Genomic DNA, 24,768 nt, shown 5'->3' on the forward strand with positions numbered 1-24,768 from the left:
AAAGCCAGTTAAGATCTTTAAACTAAATTTGTTGTCATTTTGTCTTTTGACAGTCCTAAACATAAATATGAGAAAAGAGACTTCAGCAAAATCAAATATAATAGCAAATAAATTTTAACATTTGATATATTTTAAAAAACCATAAAAGTAAAAGACAAACTATAAATAAAAATTAAATTACAGCATATATGACAAACATGGACATATATAATAATTTCTTACAAATCAATAGAGAAGATTATACCAGTTTTTAAAAATGGTGAAAAAAAGGCATGGAAAAATAATTCGCAAAAAAATTAACAAAAAATTATATAACCATCAATCTCATGAATAAAGAAATGCAAATTCAAACTACAGTGAGGCCTCATTTTTGCCTATCAAAACAGAAAATTTTATTTTAATTAACCTTTGATTCAGTAATTCTATTTCCAGGTCCTTGTCTTAAATAATTAGAGAGGTGCACAAATATGTGTGTTCAAGGATATTTATTGCAACAATATTTATGAAAACGACCTGAAATTCCAACAATAGAGACAGACTTAAATAATGTATAAAACATTCATATCATAGAATATTTTACAGCTGTTTAAAATCATGTTTTTGTAGAATAATCAATGATTTCAGAAAATGTTTATAAAGTTCAAGATTTAAAAAGTATAATATAAAACTGTACATGGAGCAGGATTCCAAAATTTCAAATGCAAATACATATAGGTACATATATACATATACCACAAATAAAAAAATGACTGAAAGAAAAAAAATATGAAAATGTTAACGCTTGTTATTTCTATGCAGTGAGATTATGAGAGGTTTCATTTTCTCGTTTAAAGTTGCCTGTATTTTCCAATTTTCCCTAAATTATGTATTGCTTTCACATTTAGAAAAATAATAAATAAATGTTAATCATAACAGTGACATCAAAGGAGCTCCAAAAGATTCCAACATAAACACTGTGTGTTTTGATCATCCTTTTTTTTTTTTTATAAGTGGCTAAATCTTCCAGCTAAAAAGTTTTTATTTCCAGTAGAAGTAGTACTTGTATTTTTTCCTTGACTGGCTTTGGATACAGGATCCACTGCAACATATTTGATTTGGAAACCTCCAGCTGTCACTGAAGCATCACTTAGAAACTTCAAGGTCATGACATTTCCTGTTGGGGGGAAGGAGGCAAAAGAACAAAGATGTTATTCTCCTTTGATTTGGCTGACAATTCAAAGACTCTTCATTCTCATAGGAAAATATAAGAATTTATGAACAAGATTCCTAGAATTCAGAGGTCGATTCTCAAGCTGAAGAGTCTGTGGTTTCATTGCCGCATGGAACAGGGTGAGAGACATTTGTATTTTTTCCTTTGGTCCTCCAATCTATCCTACAGGAAATTTTGTCTATTGTATTTATTTATTTATTTTTGAGACGGAGTCTCACTTACTTTGTTGCCCAGGCTGAGTGCTGTGGTGCGATCTCGGCTCATCACAACCTCCGCCTCCCGGGCTCAAGTGATTCTCCTGCCTCAGCCTCCAGAGTAGCTGGGATTACAGGCATGTGCCACCACATCCTACTAATTTTTGTATTTTTACTAGAGACGGAGTTTCACCATGTTGGCCAGGCTGGTTTCGAACTCCTGACCTCAGGTGATCCACGCACCTCAGCCTCCCTCCCAAAATGTTGGGATTACAGGCATGAGCCACTGAGTTGACCTCTCTCTTGTATTTAAAAAGTACTCTTGGGCCGGGCCTGGTGGGTCACGCCTGTAATCCCAGCACTTTGGGAGTTCGAGGTGGGCAGATCACCCGAGGTTGAGAGTTCAAGACCAGCCTGACCAACATGGTGAATCCCCGTCTCTAGTAAAAATACAAAAAATCAGCCAGGCGTGGTGGCCTGTGCCTGTAATCCCAGCTACTTGGGAGGCTGAGGCAGGAGAATCACTAGAACCTGGAGGCAGAGGTTGCAGTGAGCCGAGATTCTGCCATTGCACTCTAGCCTGGGCAACAAGAGCAAAACTCCGTCTCAAAAAAAAAAAGATACTCTTTGTAGAAGGAACACCCACTGAATTACAGGAGAATGGCAGGCAGGTCAAACCAGTGATGGGTGGATGAGTTATTTACTAAATGATGTCAGAGCAACAAGTTTCACATTTATAAGAAACGAAGCTAGATTTCTACTTTACACAGAGTATCTAAACACATTTTACTGTAATATAAAGACCAAAATGTGCTAAATAAAAAGGAAAAACTTTATTATATAACATAAAATATAGGAATATTTATATCTTTTTCAAAAAGGAGGCAAAGGCCTTCTTTTTGTTTGTTTTTGGAGACAGGCTCTCACTGTGTTGCCCAGGCTGGTCTCAAGCTCCTGTGCTCTAAGTGATCTTCCTACCCCAGCTTCCCAAAATGTTGGGGTCACAGCCGTGAGCTGCAAATACATATAAACAAAAGCAGAGTATATACATTCCTAATGCTTGCTTTTATCTATTAACTCATTTAACCCCCACAACAACACTGTGAGGTGAGGGGGATACTTTTTAAATATTCGTTTTACAGATAAGAAACTGAGGCACAGAGTGACTACTAAGTAGCTTGCCCAAAGCCACAGAACTAAATGGGCAGAGTCAGGTTTGAGCACAGGCAGTCTGGTTTCCAAGTTCATGCTCTGATCCTCAGACTGCTATTTTCTCATATTTGGAAGATTTGCCTAAATATAAAAAAACATTTTTGCATGAGACAGACTGAGAGAAAATAGGATTAATATCTCTAATATACAAAGGGCTGCTAGAAATAAAGAGAAAGACAAAAGCACCAAAGAATATGCAAGAAATATAAATTCATAGGCAATTCGTAGGTGTTCAAAGGGCTAATAGACATTTAAAAATGTGTTCAAAAACACTACCAAAAATTCAGCTTAGATTATTAATGATACTTTTTTGCTCTTCTATTGTGAGAGAATTCAGAGAATATTCAGCTGGTTAAAATGCAAATTGGTTAGGTATGAGTTGACAGGCCTTATTAAAAAACAAACAAACAAAAAAATGGCTGGGCACAGTGGCTCACGCCTGTAATCCTAGCACTTTGGGAGGCCGAGGCAGGTGGATCACGAGGTTAGAAGACTGAGACCATCCTGGCTAACACAGTGAAACCCCGTCTCTACTAAAAATACAAAAAATTAGCTGGGCGTGGTGGTGGGCGCCTGTAGTCCCAGCTACTCGGGAGGAGGCTGAGGCAGGACAATGGCGTGAACCCAGGAGGTGGAGCTTGCAGTGAGCCGAGATCGCGCCACTGCACTCCAGCCTGGGAGACAGAGCGAGACTCATTCTCAAAAAAATAAAAAATAAAAAATAAAAAAAGGGCCGGGCACGGTGGCTCACGCTTGTAATCCTAGCACTTTGGGAGGCCGAGGCGGGCGGATCACGAGGTCAGGAGATTGAGACCACGGTGAAACCCCGTCTCTACTAAAAATACAAAATATTAGCCGGGCGTGTTGGCGGGCGCCTGTAGTCCCAGCTACTCAGAGTGGCTGAGGCAAGAGAATGGCGTGAACCTGGGAGGCGGAGCTTGCAGTGAGCCAAGATTGCGCCACTGCACTCCAGCCTGGGCGACAGAGCGAGACTCCATCTCAAAAAAAAAAAAAGAAAAGAAAATGTAAACTGGGAGTCAGCCAGGCAAGGTGGTTTATGCCTGAAATCTCAGCACTTTGGGAGGCTGAGGCAGGAGGACAGCTTGAATTCAGGACTTCAGGACCAGCCTAGGCAACATAGCAAGACCCCATCTCTACTAAAAATAAAAAATAAAAAATTAGCCTTGTGCGGGAAAATCACTTGAGCCTAGGAGTTTGAGGCTGTAGTGAGCTGTGATGGCGCCCTGCACTCCAGCCTGGGTGACAGAACAAGACCCTGTCTCAAAAATAACAAAAAAAAAAAAAAAAAGAAAAGAAAAAGAAATGTAAATTGGCACTGTAAGAATCTATTTTTTTTAAAGTAGAATTACTGAATAAAGACAGGTTTTAAAATGTTCATTGAAACGTTGAATAACAAAATAAAAAAATCAGAATCAAATGCTTCAGAATGTTAAATATTAGTACATGACAAATTATGGTATATCCATACAGTGACCTATTAGGCAGTCATGAAAAAGAATTTGAATGATCTAAATATTGTACTCGGACTTGGAAATATGTCCATAGTTTCCATGTATATAATGTTTGTATAATAGAAAAACATCTGGAAGGATGGTCACTACAGAGTTATCAAATGCCTTTCTGGGATGGAGCAGTGAGGAGAGTAGGCACATCCTTACTTTCATATCTCTTATTAATGTGGTAGGATTATGGACAATTTCAGGTTCTTTCTTTCTTTTTTATTTTTGAGAGAGGATATCACTCTGTCTCCCAGGCTGGAGAGCAGTGGCATGATCACGGCTCACTACAGACTTGACCTCCCTGGACTCAGGTGATCCTCCTACCTCAGCCTTCCGAGTAGCTGGGACTACAGGTACGCATCAGGATGCCTGGCTAACTTTGTATTTTAAAATTTTTTTTGAAAGGGAATCTTACTTTGTTGCCGAGGCTAGCGTGCAGTGGAGCCATCTCAGTTAACTACAACCTCTGCCTCTCAGGTTCAAGCGATTTTCCTGCCTCAGCCTCCTGAGTAACTGGGACTACAGGCACGTGCCACCACATCTGGCTAATTTTTTGTGTTTTTAGTAGAGATGGGGTTTCACCATATTGGCCAGGCTGTCTTGAACTCCTGACCTTAAGTGATCCACCCACCTTGGCCTCCCAAAGTGCTAGAATTACAGGTATGAGCCACTGTGCCCGGCTGACTTCTGTATTTTTTTGTAGAGATGTGGTTGCATCACGTTGCCCAGGCTGGTCTCAAACTCCTGAGGCTCACGCAATCCTCTCACCTTGGCCTCCCAAAGTGCTAGGATTATAGGCATTAGCTACCATGCTTGGCCAATGTCTTTATTTTCTATTTTTGTTTTGTAATCTATACCCTGGGTTGAGTAAGCATATATTTAAAAAGAAAACCAGATCAAAATGTTAATAGTATTATGCTTGATAGGATTTTTTTTTTTTTTTTTTGAGATGGGGTCTTGCCCTGTCACCCAGGCTGGAGTGCAGTGGCATGATCTCAGCTCACTGCAACCTCTGACTCCCAGGTTCAAGTGATTCTCCTGCCTCAGCCTCCCAAGTGGCTGGGACTACAGGCGCGTGCCACCGTACCTGGCTAATTTTTTGTATTTTTAGTAGAGACGGGGTTTCACCGTGTTAGCCAGGATGGTCTCGATCTCCTGACTTGGTGATCCGCCCACCTCATCCTCCCAAAGTGCTAGGATTACAGGCGTAAGCAACCGCACCAGGCCTATGCTTGATAGGATTTTATGTTAACTGTATCTTATATTTCTTTTTCTATTACTTTGTATCAATGTCCTCTTCCTGATTTTTTGCTAAATCTTTGGCTCTTTTGTTTAACTATATTCTTTTCTGTTTCTTGATTTGTTTCCCTTTGAAGGATAAATTGTGTGGGTTTTTTTTCCAGTTTCTTGAAGTTGTGCCAATAAAACCCCACCACTGATTTGATTACATTTGGAGTAAATTGTCTATTTTAGACAAAAAAGGAAAATGTAAAATTTCAGACTTTTTTTTTTTTTTTTTTGAGACGGAGTTTTGCTCTTGTTGCTCAGGCTGGAGTGCGATGGCGCTATCTCGGCTCACCACAACCTCTGCCTCCCGGGTTCAAGCAATTCTCCTGCCTCAGCCTCCCAAGTAGCTGGGATTACAGGCATGCGCCTCCACGCCCGGCTAATTTTGTATTTCTAGTAGAGACGGGGTTTCTCCATGTTGGTCAGGCTGGTCTTGGACTCCTGACCTCAGGTGATTGGCCTGCCTCGGCCTCCCAAAGTGCTGGGATTACAGACGTGAGCCACCGCACCCGGCCTAGACTTCTTTTTAACTTCTTTGTTTAATATTATTCCTCCTACAGCAATAAGATGTTTTCTTTCAACTTTCTGTTAATATAAAATATATTTTCAAGAAAGGAATGAGAGATAAGTAAACGGTTTAATTTAATAGGTTATCTTTCTTAAGGGAGTTTGTAACAGAATAATGAACTAACAAGGTTTAAGCATTAATCATTTAATAACAGAGCAGGAAGTTCCATCTCTTACAGTTATGACGAATAAATTAGAATTGAGTCACTGAAAGGCTGGGATGTGGGAGTAAGTTAACTAGTAGTATCTGAGTACTTAGAAATTGCAACTCAAGGTAGTTTTGTTATTTATAGTTGCAGAAGTACTGTGATAATTTTATGACTTGGGAGAAAATAGAGCACATAAAAATGCCAGCTGCTGGTGCTGGTGATGGAAATAAAATATTGAACACATGTAAGAAAGAAAGTTTTTGGCCAGAAAATAGCAGGATGGGATAAATTAAAGAGTGATATTGCATATTGAGATAAACTTATGCGACTACAGGGCATTTCTTGAGGTATATTTCTTGGAATAAAGTCACAGAAAATATTGGGTGGGTGGGCAATATTTGGAAAGCACTACCTATTATATCTGGTCTTTTCAGATTTACTACGCATGATTAGTATATTAAAAGATCCCTGCGGTCTTCCAATAAAGAAACCTGTTTGATACTGTTTAACCCAACGTTTTCCAAATTTATTTGACCTTAGAGCCCTCTTCTCATGTAACATCTATTTAAATCTCAAAGAACTTTTTTATTTGAAACATTCTCTGGAGAATATTGTACTAAGATAAAAGTGTAATGAATATGATGTAAGATTGTTTTAGTGACAAAGATTTTTTATGACTTTATAAATTACTTCAACCCTTTATCAATGAAAAATTTCAGCCATTTTATTAGCACATTTATGGAAATCATAAACTACAGCAATATTTGTGGATTTGCAGATTCAAGACTCTCTCAGATACATTACATTTTCAGCAAAGAACAAGAGTTTATACATTTTTTAGTGCAAGCAGTTGGCATAAATCTTTAAGTATAAGTAATTTTTTTTTTTTTTTTTTTTTTTTTGCATTTTACAAGCTAGCAAGCTGCATCTGGTGTTGGTTCTTTCAACTTTAAAAAGTGAATAATAACTACTATTTACTATTTAACAGTGTCCCTTTACTTTCAGGGACACTGTAAAGAAACAAATCATAGTTTGGGTCCTCAATTTAGAACCTTACCTGTACTGATGATGTCATCTGGAAGCTCATCTCCACAGTATCTGAAAAGGAATTTTTAGAAAAGACACGTCACACAAATGAATATTATACAGCTAGTAAAGTGGCTGTTACTGATAATCAGGCCTCTGAGTAATAGCTCATTGTTCCATAATTTTTAAAATTTCTATTGTTATTTTACCTGGATTTGTAAGGGAGAATAGGAGTTAAAACAAAGTTTGTTATTTGAAATAATCTTCTTACAATATTGATGATATTTTATTTTATTTTATTTAGACGGAGTTTTGCTCTGTCGCTCAGGCTGGAGTGCAGTGGTGCAGTCTCGGCTCACTGCAACCTCTTCCTCCTGGGTTCAAGCGATTCTCCTGCCTCAGCCTCCCAAGTAACTGAGATTACAGGCATGCGCCACCACACCTGGCTAATTTTTGTACTTTTAGTAAAGATGGGGTTTCACCATGTTGGCCAGGCTCGTCTTGAACTCCTGGCTTCAGGTGATCCTCCCACCTCAGCTTCTCAAAGTGTTGGGATTACAGGCGTGAGCCACCACACCCAGCCAATGAGATTTTAAAGGAAAGATATGTGTGGCATTTTTACTTTGTGTAACTAGAAAATTTTGTGCAGTGGATAATTTGAATCTATTTGGAAAAATTAAAATTTTCTTTCTTTTTTTTGAGATGGAGTCTCAGTCTATAGCCCAGGCTGGGGTACAATGGCACAATCTTGGCTGACTGCAACCTCTGCCTCCTGGGTTCAAGTGATTCTCCTGCCTCAGCCTCCCGCGTAGCTGGGATTACAGGTATGTGCCATCACACCCTACTAATTTTTGTATTTTTAGTAGAGACAGGGTTTTGCCATGTTGGCCAGGCTGGTCGCAAACTCCTGACCTCAGGTGATCCGACCGCCTCAGCCTCCCAAAGTGCTAGGATTACAGGCATAAGCCACTGTGTCCAGCCTTAAAAATTTATTTCTAATTAATTTTATAACATTTTCTTCACAGTTGTAGAAGAATGGGCATATGCTTGGTGATATTAATATTTTGAATTCTAGGATAGACTGATTTAAATATGGAAAAATTATTTTGGACCTTATAGGTATAAAAGGATTTGATTTTTATCTGAATCACGACTTGAAAGGAACCCTCTTACACATATAAAAAGGTAAAGGTTTTACAGGTTTCTAAATATGTAATTTATTCTAGAGGAAAAGTCTAAATTTACCTAAAGGGTAAATTATATAATATAAATCTAAGAAATAACAAATTAGCCTGTTCAAACCTCCTAAAGACAGTAGTTTATGATTTTATATAAGATAGGATGTTGCTGTATTGTCCAGGCTGAAATACAGTGTTTATTCATAGGCTCCTTCCCACTTCTCAACACGGGAGTTTTAATCTGCTTGTTTCTGACCTGGGCAGACCTGGTGGTCCCCTACTCCTGAGAGGTCATCATATTGATGCTGCTCTTAGTGTGGACACCCCATCAGCATAGTACACTGTATCCCAGAACTACTGGGCTCAAGTGCTCCTCCTGCCTCAGCTTCCAAAGTAGCTGGGACCACAGGTGTGCCCGCCTATACTTTGTTCTTAATTCCCCAACTCTACTTTGTGTCTTCATCAAACTATTTTTATAAACTATCTTTTCTCTATAGCAGTAGTCTGTCAGCTAAAGAAGAAAACAAGGCCGGGTGTGGTGGCTCACGCCTGTAATCCCAGCACTTTAGGAGGCCGAGGCTGGCAGATCACCTGAAGTCAGGAGTTTGAGACCAGCCTGGACAACATGGTGAAACCCCACCTCTACTAAAAATACAAAAATTAGCCAGGCGTAGTGGTAGGCGCCTGTAATCCCAGCTACTCGGGATGCTGGGGCAGGAGAATTGCTGGAACGGGGGAGGCAGAGGTTGCAGTGAGCTGAGATTGTGCCACTGCACTCCAGCCTGGTGACAGAGTGAGACTCCGTCTCAAAAAAAAGAAAAAAAAAAAAAAAGATGTAGAAGGAAGAAAACAAAACAAAAAATACTTTCCCTTAAAAAACTCTTCATTTTTGCAAGAAATGCCTTTGGTTTTCTTTGTATTTAAGTTACACGTTCAAAATCAACATAAAAAGCGATTGAGTCTGTCATTTTTAAATTGTCCCCATTACCATTTTTTCCCTATTAAATTACTATCATGTATAATAGAGAATTGAAAACTGATAGTCTATTGATAATTGATAGTCTAAAATATGGGTTATTAGGTGGGGACCTGAATATATAAAATACCTAATTGTACACTCTTTAATTTGCAATATATCATAAGACACTCAAAATTCAAAGTATATTAAAGATTTGGAGTGTGAAGAAAAAGGTTGTGTTCTAGCATGTTGAAAAGCCAAAGGAAAAATATTAAAGAGAGAAAGGGTTAAACTTTGCTTATTTACCTTACTTCCTTAATACTTAGCACAATGCTTTTAGGAAGAAGAAAGGCAACAATTATTGAATTTATAACCTTTTTTTTTTTTGTTTTTTGAGACAGAGTCTTGCTCTGTCACCCAGGCTGGAGTGCAGTGGTGCAGTCTTGGCTCACTGCAGCCTCCACCTCCCGGGTTCAAGTGATTCTCCTGCCTCAGCCTCCTGAGTAGCTGAGATTACAGGTGCCTGCCACCACGCCTGGCTAATTTTTGTATTTTTAGTAAAAACAGGGTTTTGCCATGTTGGCCAGGCTGGTCTTGAACTCCTGACCTCAGGTGATCTGCCCACCTTGGCCTCCCAAAGTGGTGTGGATTACAGGCGTGAGACACCATGCCTGGCCCTATAATCATTTTTAAGGTTGTAAGAAATTAGAACTTAAAAACCTGAACAATTTTTGCAACTCACATATCTTTCTTCTTCCTATTGTTAGTCAGATCTTGAGGTGTTTATAAAATAGACTAACTAGTTCTTACAACTTAGCCATAATCAAAAGGCAGCTCTCACTGCTTTAATAAGTATGTTGTAGCAGCCAGCTAAGAAAAATCTTTGTTGAAAAATGATATGGTGTTTTAGGAGAGTAGAACTATTCCAAAATCAATATTATAGGAACAGTGGAGGGAAAATTAAAGAAGCATCAAACAAAATACTGGACATTCATTTAACTTCCTGTATGGGGACCCACACGTACCTTCCCACAAAGCCATGGACATCATCGTAACTGTCATATATTTCAACATAATCAGCCAAGCAACCTGGGTCATCTTCAAGGTCAAAATCTAAAAAACTCAGGTGAATATGCTGACCATACTTGAGTCTAATGTGCCAGTAGCAGATTTGGTTATCTTCGTACTCATTTGGGAAGCCTGGAGATTTAAAAATTCGCTTTGGATCTGTAAAGACACCACCACACTCCTTTGCTGAAATGAGAAGAAAAAAACGTAAAAACCCCAAAGCATTAGGAAAAACATTATCCCTGTTAAAAATGACATTTCTTAGCAATCTATTACTTTTTATGAAATGTTAAATGTCTTAGTATACAGCATCTATGGTATATTATGTGTGCTTTTAGCTAAAGAATAAATGTATTTTTTCATCAATAGTTACTAAATTCTCTAAAATGAACATGGACTCTTTGTGAATTTATTTTTATTTTTACATTTTGAGACAAGATCTCGCTCTGTCACCCAGGCTGGACTGCAGTGACCCAATCATAGCTTATTGCAGCCTTGAACTCCTTGGCTCAAGCAATCCTCCCACTTCAGCCTCCTAAGTAGTTGGGATGATAGGCATGTACCACCAAGCCCTGGTAATTTTTTTTTTTTTTTTTTTGTGGAAATGGATCATGCAATGTTGCCCAGGCTGGTATTGAACGCCTGACCTCAAGTGAGCCTCCTGCCTCTGCCTCTGAAAGTGCTGAGATTATAGACATGAGCCACTGTGCCCAGCCATGAATTTTAAAAAAGTAAATATAGTAAGAAAAAAATGGCTAGGTGCAGTGATGCTCACCCTTAGTCCCAGCTAATTGGGAGGCTGAGGCAGAAGAATCCCATGAGCCTATGAGTTTGAGGCCAACCTGGGCAACATAGTGAGACCTCCAGCTCTAAAAAATAAAAATAAAAATAAATTTTAAAATTAAAACAATTGTAATTAATTGTATTTTTTAAAATATTTTTGTTTTATTTTATCTTTTAAGGCATAACATGACAAGTCTTTTGTGCACACACCTATTTTTTTTTGTTGTTGTTTTTTGAAATGGAGTCTCACTCTGTTGCCCAAGCTGGAGTGCAGTGGCACAATCTTGGCTCACTGTAGCCTCTGCAATTGTTCAAGCAATTCTTATGCCTCAGCCTCTTGAGTCGCTGGGATTACAGGCATGAGCCACCACGTCTGGCTAATTTTTGTATTTTTAGTAGAGATAGGGTCTTGCCATGTGGGCCAGGTTGGACTCGAACTCCTGACCTCTGGTGATTGACCCACCTCAGCTTCCCAAAGTGTTGGGATTATAGGTGTGAGCCACGGCACCTGGCCTATGTCTATGTATTTTGACAAATATATATACATTTATATTACAAACAGCCCTATCAAGATGGTAGGGACTTTGTCCTGTGGTGTCACCATATGTCTTCAGGGCCACAAGCACTTAGAATAATGGATCCCATAAATTCTGCTTGGAAAATCATTATACAATTTCATAATCGCAAGAGACTTTAAAGTCACTCTAATCCACTTAAAAGGAATAATTTATAATTATTCTGTATACTGCCTTTACTGATTTTAAACTAATACCGTAATCCTAATATTTTAGGATTTGGTGGAGATATTGATGTTTGTTTTTCCAAGTCATTCATCATTTAACAGATTTCAATATGTTATAACTTTTCATAAGAAAAACAAACACATATAAAACAAAACAAAAATGCTGTATCAGAATCAGTGGTTTGCAATATGACCTAGAGGGAAAGCTAGGAAGAAGCCCTGGTTAATTTTAATTCCATATCAAGTAAGTGTCTAATGTCTACAAAAAAGGTGCTCCCCAGCCTTTCTATGCTCCTGTTCTGCTTTGATGAAATAAAGCAAAACAGGAGCATAGAAAGGCTGGGGAGCAACAAATGAAGGTCAAGGATCTAGTTCAAGGTTGGTGACCACTCTACACTTCATTTTCTTCATTGGTAAAATAAATGTAGCCATGCCTTTCCCATTATCTATCACACAGGGTTATTCTAAGGATAAATACAGAAAATAATTTAAAGATGTTATGCAACCCATAAGCTATTCTTACTGTATAATAAAATATACAACACATAGTTTGTATGTCTGCATAAGGATGTACATTGCCAGCTTTAGGAGTGAATTGTTCCATCCCATAGCATCCAATCTTTGTTATATATATGAATAGATTAGAAAAAATTCACATATTGAACTAATTTGGCTGCCTATTTGGCTATATTTATTTAGATCTATATTTTATGTTACATCTAGTTACTGCCTCATTATTTAGAATATCAGCTCTAACTTGGTGACATTGATTAATCAATAATGATTGCTTTATTTTTGTGAAGCCATTATGTTTTTTGTTTTATTCCAGTGATATTTCAGTGAGCTGTTCCCCTAGTGCTAGTTCAGGCGGTCAAGTCTCCTTCAAGTTAACCACATCCTAAATAGTCAGCATACCACCAAATCCAAAAGTGAGCTAAATGCACTGAGAATTGGGTAAAAACAAATCTCCCAGGATTCTGTATTCCCAGAGTGTATTCAGCCTCTCTGAGAAAAGAAAGCAACTTATAATAATTTATAATTTAGGATTATATTCTTATGAAGGGGCAATGAAATACTGAAAGGACCGTTTCATTGGCACTTCTTCAATGACTCTAGAGTTTAATCTATGGAAATTATCCAGTGGAAGCTCAGAGATCCTAAAGTTTATCAAGTGAAAGAAGAATCAGAGAATACATTTGAAAAGAAGAGCTACTCTTAAGAGTAAAAAAGAGTGGTCTGCATAAATATATTTAAGAAAATGTAAGAGAGGGAGGGAGGAAAGGAAGATACATATTGTTGACATAACTAAATATGGGACTAAATTAGTACAGTATAGTATAGGACTAAATAAGCTTAAAGCATGTCAAAATGACTTGAAAGTTAAAGTTACATAAATGCACTGTTAAGTATTTATTCCTATTTTGTCTCAGTTAAGACTAGTTGTAGCTGTAGGCAAAAATCTTTCTACTTGGACTACACATAATTTTGAGATATAGGTTAGTTACAGACATGAGAAACTGTTCTCCAAATGTTAATATCATTAAATAATAGATTTTATAATAATACACTAAAACCTCACTATGTAACTCTTTTACTGTGTTATGGAATTTCTTATAGAGTAAATCCAAATGGGACACATCTGAGGATGTTTATGATCCTAAATGCCAGGAAGACTTTGTAACATACTGTAATATTTTGTAACATTGTCCTGGCGGAAATATACCCAAAAAGAACAGCCTACTTTTTCTCCAAGAACATGACCTAAGAATAATTCTTTATAGTAATTATGAGTTAATTTTCTCATTATTTCCTAGTTGCAAGCAACCATGGAAAAAATATGAATACAAATATATGGTATAATGATAGCTAGTATATACAGTATATAATTGTTAAACCATAGAATTAGAGTTGCTTAGTTTGGAAGTACTAGCATATATACACAAAAAGAAATTAAGGAAATAATTTATTTGTTTACTTTGTCTCCTTTTCCCCATCGTATCAAAAGGACAATTTTGAATAGTTAACATTTGGTAGCATCACTTTATTGTTTTAGCTAATTTACTGTGACAAGTTTTTAATCTGCTTTTTAATTTTCTTTTTCTTGATGGCTGGGAAGTTCCCTGGCACAGAGAAGATCTGAATTCTCAGTCCCATCAGCCTAATCATTATCGACTCCTGATTCAGGGTTACTTAATTCTCTAAGTTGCAATTTCCTGATTTCTAAAATAGGTATAACAATAGCTCCTTGAAGAATTATTGTGAATATTAAGTTAGAGTGTAGATGAAGGAACACAACTCAATGTCTGGTATAGTATAAGCACTTTATGAATTGTAGTTATTAGTAGTCATTATTATTACCAAATTCAATTATTTCTGGAAAAAGTAGCCATTTCTTTTTTAACAACCTCTTGGCAGCATGGAAGTGTTTTTGCAAAACATAAAATTATTATTTTTAACACACCATGTGGGTTGTAGCAATAGGCATCCCATCTTTCACTCCTATTGAGACGGACTCCATAATCAATAATGCCAGTTTTTCCAAATCCACAGTTGGGCCCTGGCTTCACAATGGGGTATCCAACTCTGCCCTTAGCCATCCATCCAGCAGCACAGACATGAAATCCTGCAAGAAGAAAAAGAGTTATGGACTAAACAGGTAAACTGTCTTGGCTAAGCAAAAGTCATCTTAGCAAAGATAGCCACTTCCAACAGTAAGTTTCTTAACTGCTCAAATCCAGTTCATGTAAAAGGGAGAAAATTGTTTCCTTAATTAGACAAAGTGTGAATACACATGAAATATAACTTCCGATTTTTAGTGGAAAATTACCTCTTACTTGAAAAAAATGCAAATGGACTACAAATTATTGTGGGTATGAAACTAATCCAAATTCAGAGCTGGCTTCTTTTCACAAATGACTTATGGAATGCCATGAGATAATTTCTGAAATTATCAATTTTGAAAAAAATATTTTCAAGTGGTAATTTAATTTCTATTTCAGGATCAATTAAGATATTTGTAATATCTTATTTATTTATTTTTTGAGACAGAGTGTCACTCTGTAACCCAGGCTGGAGTGCAGTGGTGCAATCTCGGCTCACTCCAACCTCCGCCTCCCGGGTCCAAGCAGTTCTCCTGCCTCAGCCTCCTGAATAGCTGGGGTTACAGGCATGCACCACCACGCCCAGCTAATTTTTGTATTTTTAGTAGAGATGTGGTTTCTCCATGTTGGCCAGGCTGGTCTCAAACCCCTGACCTCAAGTGATTCACCCACCTCGGCCTCCCAAAGTGCTATGATTACAGGCATGAACCACCAGGCCTGGCCTATTTATTTAGAGACATGGTCTTGCTCTGTCATCTAGGCTAGAGTGCAGTGGCATGAACACAGCTCATTGCAGCCTCCACCTCCTGGGTCAAGCAATCCTCCCACCTCAGCCTTTAGAGTAGCTGTGACCACAGGTGTGCATCACCACACCTGGCTAATTTTTTTATTTTTTTTGTAGAGATGAGGTTTCGCTATGTTGCCTAGGCTGGTCTTGAACTCCTGAGCTCAAGCAGTCCAAAGTGCTGGGATTACAGGTGTGAACCGCTGCACCCTATCAGATATTCATAATGTTTTAAAAGATTTGAATAAAGATAAATTCTCTCATACATTTCAAACAAAGGCTCAGCCCTGTTTCCCTTGCTCAGCCTCAGAGGCTGTTTTAGTATCTGTCAATGCCACCAAGAGCAATTTTACTAGAGGTCCAGGATGGCCAGTAAAGATTATGGGCTTTGTTTCTTCCATTCCAGTTACTTTGCCCCATGCCGCCCCGTGATTACAGACCAGCAGTCATCTGGGGAGGCTTTGGGGCATTTGAGAAAACACTGTTATTTTTTTTCTTGAGTAATGTATCAACTTTGCCCGACGTTATCCAGTCAGCAAAGGAGTTCTGAATGGGGGTGGCCCATTCTCCCCAAAGGCCAAGAGATATGGCAGCAATCCACTTTTGTATAAAGAAGCATATAACACCAGTTGATTGCTGGGATTTTCACCAGGTCTTCTGATACCATCTTCCCAGTTTCTTTCTGCTTCTATCTCACGACCTGCCTGTCCTCCTTTTCCTTATAGCTTTTGATCCTGAAATACAAATACATTATCCCACTTAATGGAAAAAAATTGGGGAAAAAAGCCACTAAATTCAATATTTCTCTACCAAGTAAATTTCCTTGTAAGACTCAATATAGTACTATGGCATCATTTAACAGTCTCCATACTGAGAAGTCAAAGAGATAGAACAATACTAAAAACGAACAGCAATGACATTGAAATTAATGAGAAATTTAAATAATACTGAAATAATGAGGTTTTCATTTTCTTTTGACTTTTATTTTATTAGATCACACTGGGTTAAGACTCCACATGAGTTGCTGGTACTAGAAACTTTCTGCCAACTCTAGGCAGATGGATAGGAGAAGTCAGAGAGCAGAGATGTCCTAGGGGCATAGTGATATATCAGAAGGGGGTTGGAGAAAGAAGTCTTACTAGGGTTTAGGAAAGATGGATTTTTTTTCCTCCAAGGATAAAAAAGAAGAAAAATCATTGTGAAATCAGTTACCAATTTTTCTGGCTGCCTCTAGCTGCTTGTAAGTTGCGAGATGGCCGCCTTCGAATTCACACACCGCCTTAGCTTCTGCGTAGGTGAGCTTGTATTTGCCAGACCGTGCTTCTCTGTGGTACACACCGGCTGCTCGTTCTGTAAAATCAGATGATGTCATAAAAGCACTGTTATTCCTTCTTATGGAACAGGGGAAATTTTGTGGCCTCAGCTGGAAGATTACAACAGCTATTGTTCCTGCCAAAGGGCTTTCTGGGTTGGCTGCCTTGGGTAGCTAAGTTTTCACTGTTAGGAAGCTTTGGGGAAAAATCTGAATGAGGGGGAATTTTAGGGGAATTTGGGGCCATAAACAGAAACTTGAGGCTAAATTATGTTTTTTTGTTTGTTTGTTTGGTTTTGGTTTTGTTTTGTTTTTTTGAGATGGAGTCTCGCTCTCTCCCACGCTGGAGTGCAGTGGCACGATCTCAGCTCACTGCAAGCTCCGCCTCCCGGGTTCACACCATTCTCCTGCCTCAGCCTCCCAAGTAGCTGGGACTACAGGTGCCCACCATCACACCTGGCTAATTTTTGTTTTTTTTGTTTTTTTTTTAAGTAGCGACAGGGTTTCACTGTGTTAGCCAGGATGGTCTCGATCTCCTGACCTCGTGATCCACCCGCCTCGGCCTCCAAAAGTGCTGACATTACAGGCATGAGTCACCGGGCCCAGCCTAAATTATGTTTTTGATCTGATAGCCTGAAATAAAGTTTTTATTTATTTTTTTATTTTGTATTTTTATTTTGTGAGACAGAGTCTCACTCTGTCGCCCAGGCTGGTGAGATCTGGGCTCACTGCAATCTCCGCCTCCCGGGTTCAAGCAATTCTCCTGCCTCAGCCTCCCGAGTAGCTGAGATTACAGGCATGTGCCACCACAACCGGCTAATTTTTGTATTTTTAGTAGAGACGAAGTTTCACCATGTTGGCCAGGCTAGTCTTGAACTCCTGACCTCAAGTGATCCTCCTGCCTCGGCCTCCCAAAGTGTTAGGATTACAGACATGAGACTCCGCGCCTGGCCTAAAATAAAGTTTTTAATACAACATTGTATTGCAACACTATCCACAGGTGATAAAGTTTTGGCTTCCTTTTGGATTTAAGCTATATAAAAACTTGCGAAGGTAAGCAATAGGGGAAAGAAAAGGAGGTGAAGGCAAAAGAAACTAGTGAAGATGGATCCATTATGTAGGCTCGCAATGATGTAGAAAAATAAGCTGAAATATCCAATTGAGGGAAATGACTAATGCAATATAATTAAGGATTTAGGCCGGGCGTGGTGGCTCATGCCTGTAATCCCAGCACTTTGGGAGGCCAAGGCGGGCGGATCATGAGGTCAGGAGATTGAGACCATCCTGGCTAACATGGTGAAACCCTGTCTCTATTAAAAATACAAAAAATTAGCTGAGCATGGTGGCGGGTGCCTGTAGTCCCAGCTACTCAGGAGACTGAGGCAAGAGAATGGCATGAACCCGGGAGGTGGAGCTTGCAGTGAGCCGAGATTGCGCCACTGCACTCCAGCCTGGGCGACAGAGTGAGACTCTGTCTCAAAAAAAAAAAAAAAAAAAAGAATTTAGTAAAACAAATAAAAACTGAGGAAAGATCTGAAGGGATCCAAAGCAAATACTAAATCAGGGAAAAGAAAAATAGATTCAAACACAGCAGAGAAAAAAACTGGACACACCTAACTACCAGTTAATGCCTCAATTTTTTATCTGATTTGTCTTTTTTAGTTCACATATTTTTCCCAACATATTTTAGGCAGTGTTAAGTCATACATGAGTTGTCTTCCAATAGATCACTGTTTAAATGGATTGTTTTGAGTTTGGAGTCCGTTCTACCATAGAAACAACGTGAAAAGATTCCCAGGACAATAGTCATAACATTAGCTCTGTAGTTAGCTCTAATAGTTCTATGTAGTCTGACATTATTGTTAAGTCTCTGTATCCTGACCTGTGCAATCAGCCACCCTTAGGACCATTTGTGGTGAGGACATACATATTTCTTGGCACCAAGAAATGAATCCAGGGGAATTAGAAATATAGTTATTTGTTTTCCACCCCAAACTGAAGTTGACATTGCCATAGTTCAATAAGAGAGGGTGCTTGCTTTTCTGAACTCTAAGGATCCTACTCTTATACATTACATAGTAAATCCCATTACTCATACACAGAGGACCTTAGTCAATCTGATGCTCGAGGTCAGAGAATACCAGGAACATCGGTCAAGTTGTTTCTCCATTGAAAGATGCCTGCTGCCCAGTGTCCTTCATATGGCAAAGACTCATTAAACTTTTGCTAGTTTTCAATTTAGTTACTTTGAACATTATACCACGGGGTATTTTGTTGGTGCTGTGGGGTCAGGTTCTATCCTCAAGGAACTTGGACACTAGTGAATATTTTGAATTTCTTTATCTTGAAATAGAGGAACACTAAAGCTTTTGGTAGAGACAGGAGACGTGTTTAGCTTACTTATGTATTATAGTAGAGATTGTTGTTAATCATTAAAAAGTTAAAAATTATATTTCCTAAGAATACAGATTAAAAGACCTGTATTTGAAAACAAATTTTGTAGAAATTATTTTAATGTATACAAAGTTTCCTCAAACTGATTTTCTTCATATTTTGTTTCAAAATTAAAATGTGATGTATACAGAAAAAATTAACGGAGATTTGGCCGGGCATGGTAGCTCATGCCTATAATTCCAGCACTTTGGGAGGCTGAGGCAGGTGGATCACCTGAGGTTAGAAGTTCCAGACCAGCCTGGCCAACATGGTAAAACCCCATCTCTATTAAAAATACAAAAAATTAGCCAGGTGTGGTGGTGCACGCCTATAGTCCCAGCTACTCGGAAGGCTGAGGCAGGAGAATTGCTTGAACCAGGGAGGCAGAGTTGCAGTGAGCAGAGATCATGCCACAACACCCCAGCCTGGGCAACAGAGCGAGACTCCGTCTCAAAAAACAAAACAAAACAAAAAAATTAACAGATTTAAAAAAATAATAATTTAAAATTTTCCTCCCAGTAATTTTTCATTTTTTAAAACCTTTTATTTTAAATTTGGGGGTACATGTGCAGGTTTGTTACATAGGTAAACTCATGTCACAGGGGTTTGCTGTACAGATTATTTTATCACCCAGGAATTAAACCCAGTACCTCTGTTCCTCTCCCTTCTCCCAACCTCAGTAATTTTTCTTAAACTTTTGGTACCTACTGAAACTTGTCTAGTAATAACATAATAACAGAAATAGCAAAAAATTTTTATGTTATAATTTCTGATTTAATTTATTAAAGATTAATATTCCACATTGTTCCTCTAACAGCACCAAACTTCCCAGTATGTTGCCATATGAACAAATAGAGAACTCTTGGAGTATGTACCTGACAATCTTAAATAAGGTGTTTTATTAAAGATATTTCTCAATTCAGAATTTTGAGCTATTAAGATGGACCTTTGTACAATGAATCCTAATTTTACCTTTCAGAAGAAATAATATTTTATTAATTTATCTAGTCAATAGTCATTTATTAAAACTGAAAATTTGTTTAATAAATGTTTTCTCCTTTTAGTGAGTGGCGGCAGTAGAAATGGACTTTGGTTCCACTGCTGTTTCTACCATGGAGTTGTATAACCAGATGAGCCTGTTTCCTCATTTGTCAAATGGGACTAATGATAGCTTCTGGACCATAGGAGGAGCTCAAGATACGTTACTTTTCCTTTCTTTCTTTTTTTTCCTTTGAGACAAAGCCTCACTCTGTCACCCAGGCTTGAGTGCAGTGGTGAGGTCACGGCTCACTGCAACGTCTGCCTCTTGGGCTCAAGTGATCCTCCCACTTCAGCCTCCTGAGTAGCTAGGACTACAGGCATGCACCACCACACCCAGTTAATTGTGGTTTTTTTTTGGTAGAGACAGAGTTTCTCTAGGTTGCCCAGGCTGGTCTTTTTAATTCCTGGGCTCAAGCAATCTGCCCACCTCAGCCTCCCACAGTGCTAGGATTACAGGTGTGAACCACCGCATCCCGCCTTCCTTTCCCTTCTTTTTCAGATTCAACAATAAAAATAATTGCTTATCTGTGCATTTTTTATTCTCGTGATCCATGTAAAATGATTGTAATTTCTTGTCCTTAACTGTTGTTTGTTTTTGTTTTGTCTAAAGTACTACTTTAAAAATTAGATGATACTGGAGTTAAAATAAGCCTTAGGGATCCTTTACTTCAACCGTATCATTTTACCAGATTGGAACCATAACCTAGAGAATTTAAAGTAAACTTGTCCAACTTGCGGCCTGCCAGGACGGCTTTGAATGTGGCCCAACACAAATTTGTAAACTTTCTTAAAACATTATGAGTTCCCCGGGCCGGGCACGGTGGCTCACGCCTATAATCCCAGCACTTTGGAAGGCTGAGGTGGGCGGATCACAAGGTCAGGTTATCGAGACCATCCTGGCTAACATGGTGAAACCCTGTCTCTACTAAAAATACAAAAAATTAGCCAGGCGTGGTGGCTGGTGCCTGTAGTCCCAGCTACTTGGGAGGCTGAGGCAGGAGGATGGCATGAACCCGGGAGGCGGAGCTTGGAGTGAGCCGAGATCGCACCACTGCACTCCAGCCTGGGCAACAGAGCAAGACTCCGTCTCAAAAAAAAAACAACACATTATGAGTTGCCCAAGACAATTCTTCTTCTTCCAGTGTGGCCCAGGGAAGGCAAAAGACGGGACACCCTAGATTTAAAGTGTCCTGTTCTTGATAGTTGCTAACAGATGTATCCCTTCTAATCCAACTATCTTTCCTTCCTAAATGGTTTCTGAAAAGATTAGATTGATCCAACCAACTATAAACATCTGTGCTAGGCTGGCTGGTCAAAAATTTGCCCCAGATTGAAGCAATTTGCAATTATCCTGACCCTCAGATTTGTAGCATACATTAATAGACACTTGAATTTGCTTCTCTCTACCTCTGGGGCAGAACTTCTGTTGTCCAGGTTTATATTTTTGTGACATACAACGACACTTTAAAAGACAACTCTAAATTACTTGATTATTAGAGGGTTTGATAATATTTCAAAGTTTATCTGCATGGATTTAATTCTTACTAGCTTTACGACATTTAAAAAAAATCCTGACGCATATGAGCGTATTTCCTACATTTGACTGTATACAACAAAAATAAAGAGATGGGCTCATTCCTCTACTAAATTTCAGATCCCGTCTTGGCCAAATGGATCACAATGAAATTAGTTCACTGGCTCAAGCTGAAAAAAATAGGCGGCAAGGCTGTGCATTACAAATTAGGCTTTTTAATGAAATCCGCATGGTTGCAGTTATTACCAGAGAGAAACATGCTGAAAGGGAAAATATTCTACAACTGTGCTGTTTAGCAAGCATAAAATCAAAATCTAGGTTAATTTTGCCTTCTCTTTATTTCTTTATTCTATGCAAGAATCTATGCATTTTTCCCTAAGAAATTCAATTTTTTTTACTATTAAACACAATAATGAACATAGAGCAATATCAATTTGTATCATGAGAATTAAAGCATTGTTTAGCATACTGTAATATAAGGGGTGTTTTGGGTTTTCTGCATTTTCCTTTTTTGATCTATTGTTTATCTTCACTGTTTGGCCTATCTCATTCCTTACATTTAACAAAGCAAAATAACAAAAGAAACTTTCCTTGTCTAACAAAAGGGTCAGAAAAGTATTTATATGGATAGTAGAAACAGAAAGAATCAAAGTGGTAAGAATGCATTCAGAAGGAGAAACATTTTTCACTTTTTTCTGTATTGCAAGCTGGCTTGGTCAAAATAGTCAAAATGTTTGAAAAAACTAAGATATAGACTATAGCTCAGAGTACACGAAGCAATTATTATAAAACTTTTGTATACTCCAATTTACCTGTTAGGATTCTGAAGTCTGATTGCAAATGCATTAACATAAAAACAGAAGACTATATTGGAGTTTCTAGTTGGTTAAAGAAATACTCCTCACTGTACTACTACATCTGCTTTGAAAAGTTTAAAAATATATTTTCATACTGAATATAAATATTAACTGCTATTTTCTACTGAACTATTCACCTTATAAAATGCTATTTTTAAATTTTAGAGGACAAGAACCCTTAAAAAAAAAAGCATATGTATTCCAAAGGCTATCTTTCCTAAGCATTTTCTTTGAGAACATTAGCCTTGTACAAAATAGAAAAAGTTACTGCTTTAATTTCCTTCTCCATGATTTAAAGAATTGACATTCTCAACAAGAGGCTCATGAGTGAAGTTTCTTACCAAGCCATATGGAGTTGTGAAAAATTCCGTCCTTGAATCCCCATCCTTGAGTGTCTTCCCATAGCAAGAGAAATAAGTAAATTAAGACGATCATATCGTCAGTTGTAGTGAAGTAACAGCCTGTTAGGGGCTGCTCACAATAAATTCTCAGAGCAGCGGCTGAAATGTGACTGAAACATCTGGTTTCCACATCTTTTAAATAGTTTTTTTCAACTGTGAGGTCAGCAAGTACTCTCCAATGGCATTTTCCGCTGTAGAGTTACACAATTATCTCAGTGTCTGAAGCAAATCCTCTGACTCATTTGCATTGGCAACCAAAACTAAGGAGATAGAATGATCATCTATGTTTTAGAATTAACTTACTAAGAACGGAGTTCATTTATTGTTAGTCACAAACACTTTTCTGTTAGAAAGTTTGCATAACTTGATGCAGATTTAGCAGTGATTAAAAGAAAGTCAAACTTCAGTAGGAATTTCAAGATAAATCCTAAATGTCTTATTTGCAGTGCCAATTATGGGATATGGGGTTAAACACTAATCTTTTATTGGTAATGTTGGACTGGCTTTTCTAAACATTGTCAAGCCCGTCTAAAAAATTTAAAACAAAAAGTGTGCACAGTTTGGAGAATCCTAATTTTTCTCCAGTGATCTATGACTTCCTTATTCTCTGTCTGCTTTTTTCTCCCAGGGTGGGGTCTGTTGCAGTCTTTGGTTTGTTATGGTCAGCAGCTAAATAAATGCATCAGCTCCCAGAAAAGTAGTTCAATTTCAGAGCGTCAGGACGTTCCAGCAGCTTTGGGATGTCCTATTATAACACAGTTTTCCCAGGCCACAAATTCTTGAAGTATTGGGAGAAAGGTGGGTAGACTAACAAAGTTAATAAAAATTTGTGCCTAGCTTCCCTAGACCACTCTAACTTTGAAGAAGACGATCAAGGTAATAGAAAATAATTATTACAGTAAAGTCATCATGTCTTCAAATATCCCAAACTTCCCTCTTCCTTTGTGTAGAATCCTTGGGTAACATATCTGATAATACTCCCACTACTGCTGATGCTAATGGCATTTCCTATTGTTCATTGATAGCCATTTATTGGCAACTTTTGATTTTTTTACAAAATTGGTCATTTTTTGCTACTTAGATTCTCTACTTTTGGTCTCAAATTGCTTCCCATTCACTCCTATTACAGCATTCATTTCTCCCGTGCTTTCTTAGTCCCTCCAATGATGTTGGAGTTCTTTGAAAAAGCCAACTTGCTAGACATGCTCTGGTCTGGAGTTAGCTTTGAATCCCTTAGACATCTTTGCTTTGAACATCTCAGGTGTGTTCTGGTCTCATCTCTTCTCAAAAGAGCAGTTATGGGGATGTAGGCTGAGAGTACAGAATTTATTGGATGCTCACTGAGGTATACATAAAGTTACTAGCATTCAAAATCTTTATTTTGGACTGGTGGCACGTGAAAGATGTGGGAATTGTATCCAAGTTCACAGATAGGGTTAGTGAATTTAAGTTTATTGCAAAAGAGAAAGGTATAGCTTAGACCAGGTGGGTGTGACTGTGGAGAAGACAGGCATGGTTACTGAGAGCAAGATTCATAGGTAGTTGGAAGGAATAAACCATGATATTTCCTTGGAAAGTATAATTATATGAGTATATTTTAAGTTTGTGGTTCAGGAAGTAAATATAACTTTAGTTGTGCAATGCTACGCAAAACCTTCCCATAGTCTTTCCAATTCTTTGCTTGTCACATCCTCCAGCTGTGCCCTTTCTGCATCTCTCTCAAGGGCCTAATTTCCCCCTAGTTCTCATTTATCAAAAATTACTCTCAGGAAAGGGTTTGCAATTAATCTTTACTTAGGCCAGATAACTAAGAACAGATACCCTTCTGTGTTCATTTGCATTTTAATGAAGCTCCAAATACAGCGAAGTGTGAATGTTCAACTTCTTTTAACACGAAAATTTAATGAGTTGC

The 24,768-nt window shown here is 38.2% G+C and overlaps 1 protein-coding gene and 1 long non-coding RNA gene across 2 annotated transcripts in view; one reads left to right on the top strand and one right to left on the bottom strand.

Annotated features, from left to right (window-relative positions):
* Positions 1 to 470: 470 nt before the first annotated feature.
* TNFAIP6 (TNF alpha induced protein 6) lies at positions 471 to 22,962 on the bottom strand. The gene is made up of 6 exons (XM_003274958.2): positions 22,797 to 22,962; positions 16,491 to 16,628; positions 14,356 to 14,517; positions 10,327 to 10,555; positions 7,197 to 7,237; positions 471 to 1,153 (listed from the first exon to the last, which is right to left on the bottom strand). The coding sequence occupies exons 1-6, from the start codon at positions 22,888 to 22,890 to the stop codon at positions 984 to 986; spliced, it is 834 nt and encodes a 277-aa protein (XP_003275006.1). The 5' UTR covers positions 22,891 to 22,962; the 3' UTR covers positions 471 to 983.
* LOC105737691 overlaps positions 1,146 to 24,768 on the top strand; it is a 42,242-nt gene continuing 18,619 nt past the window's right edge. Inside the window, exons 1-2 of the long non-coding RNA XR_001113362.2 lie at positions 1,146 to 1,329; positions 7,868 to 7,989. This is a non-coding gene — a long non-coding RNA (uncharacterized LOC105737691). The remainder of the gene's footprint in view (positions 1,330 to 7,867; positions 7,990 to 24,768) is intronic.

Source organism: Nomascus leucogenys, chromosome 17 (assembly GCF_006542625.1).
Source record: "Nomascus leucogenys isolate Asia chromosome 17, Asia_NLE_v1, whole genome shotgun sequence".
Lineage (NCBI taxonomy): Eukaryota > Metazoa > Chordata > Mammalia > Primates > Hylobatidae > Nomascus > Nomascus leucogenys.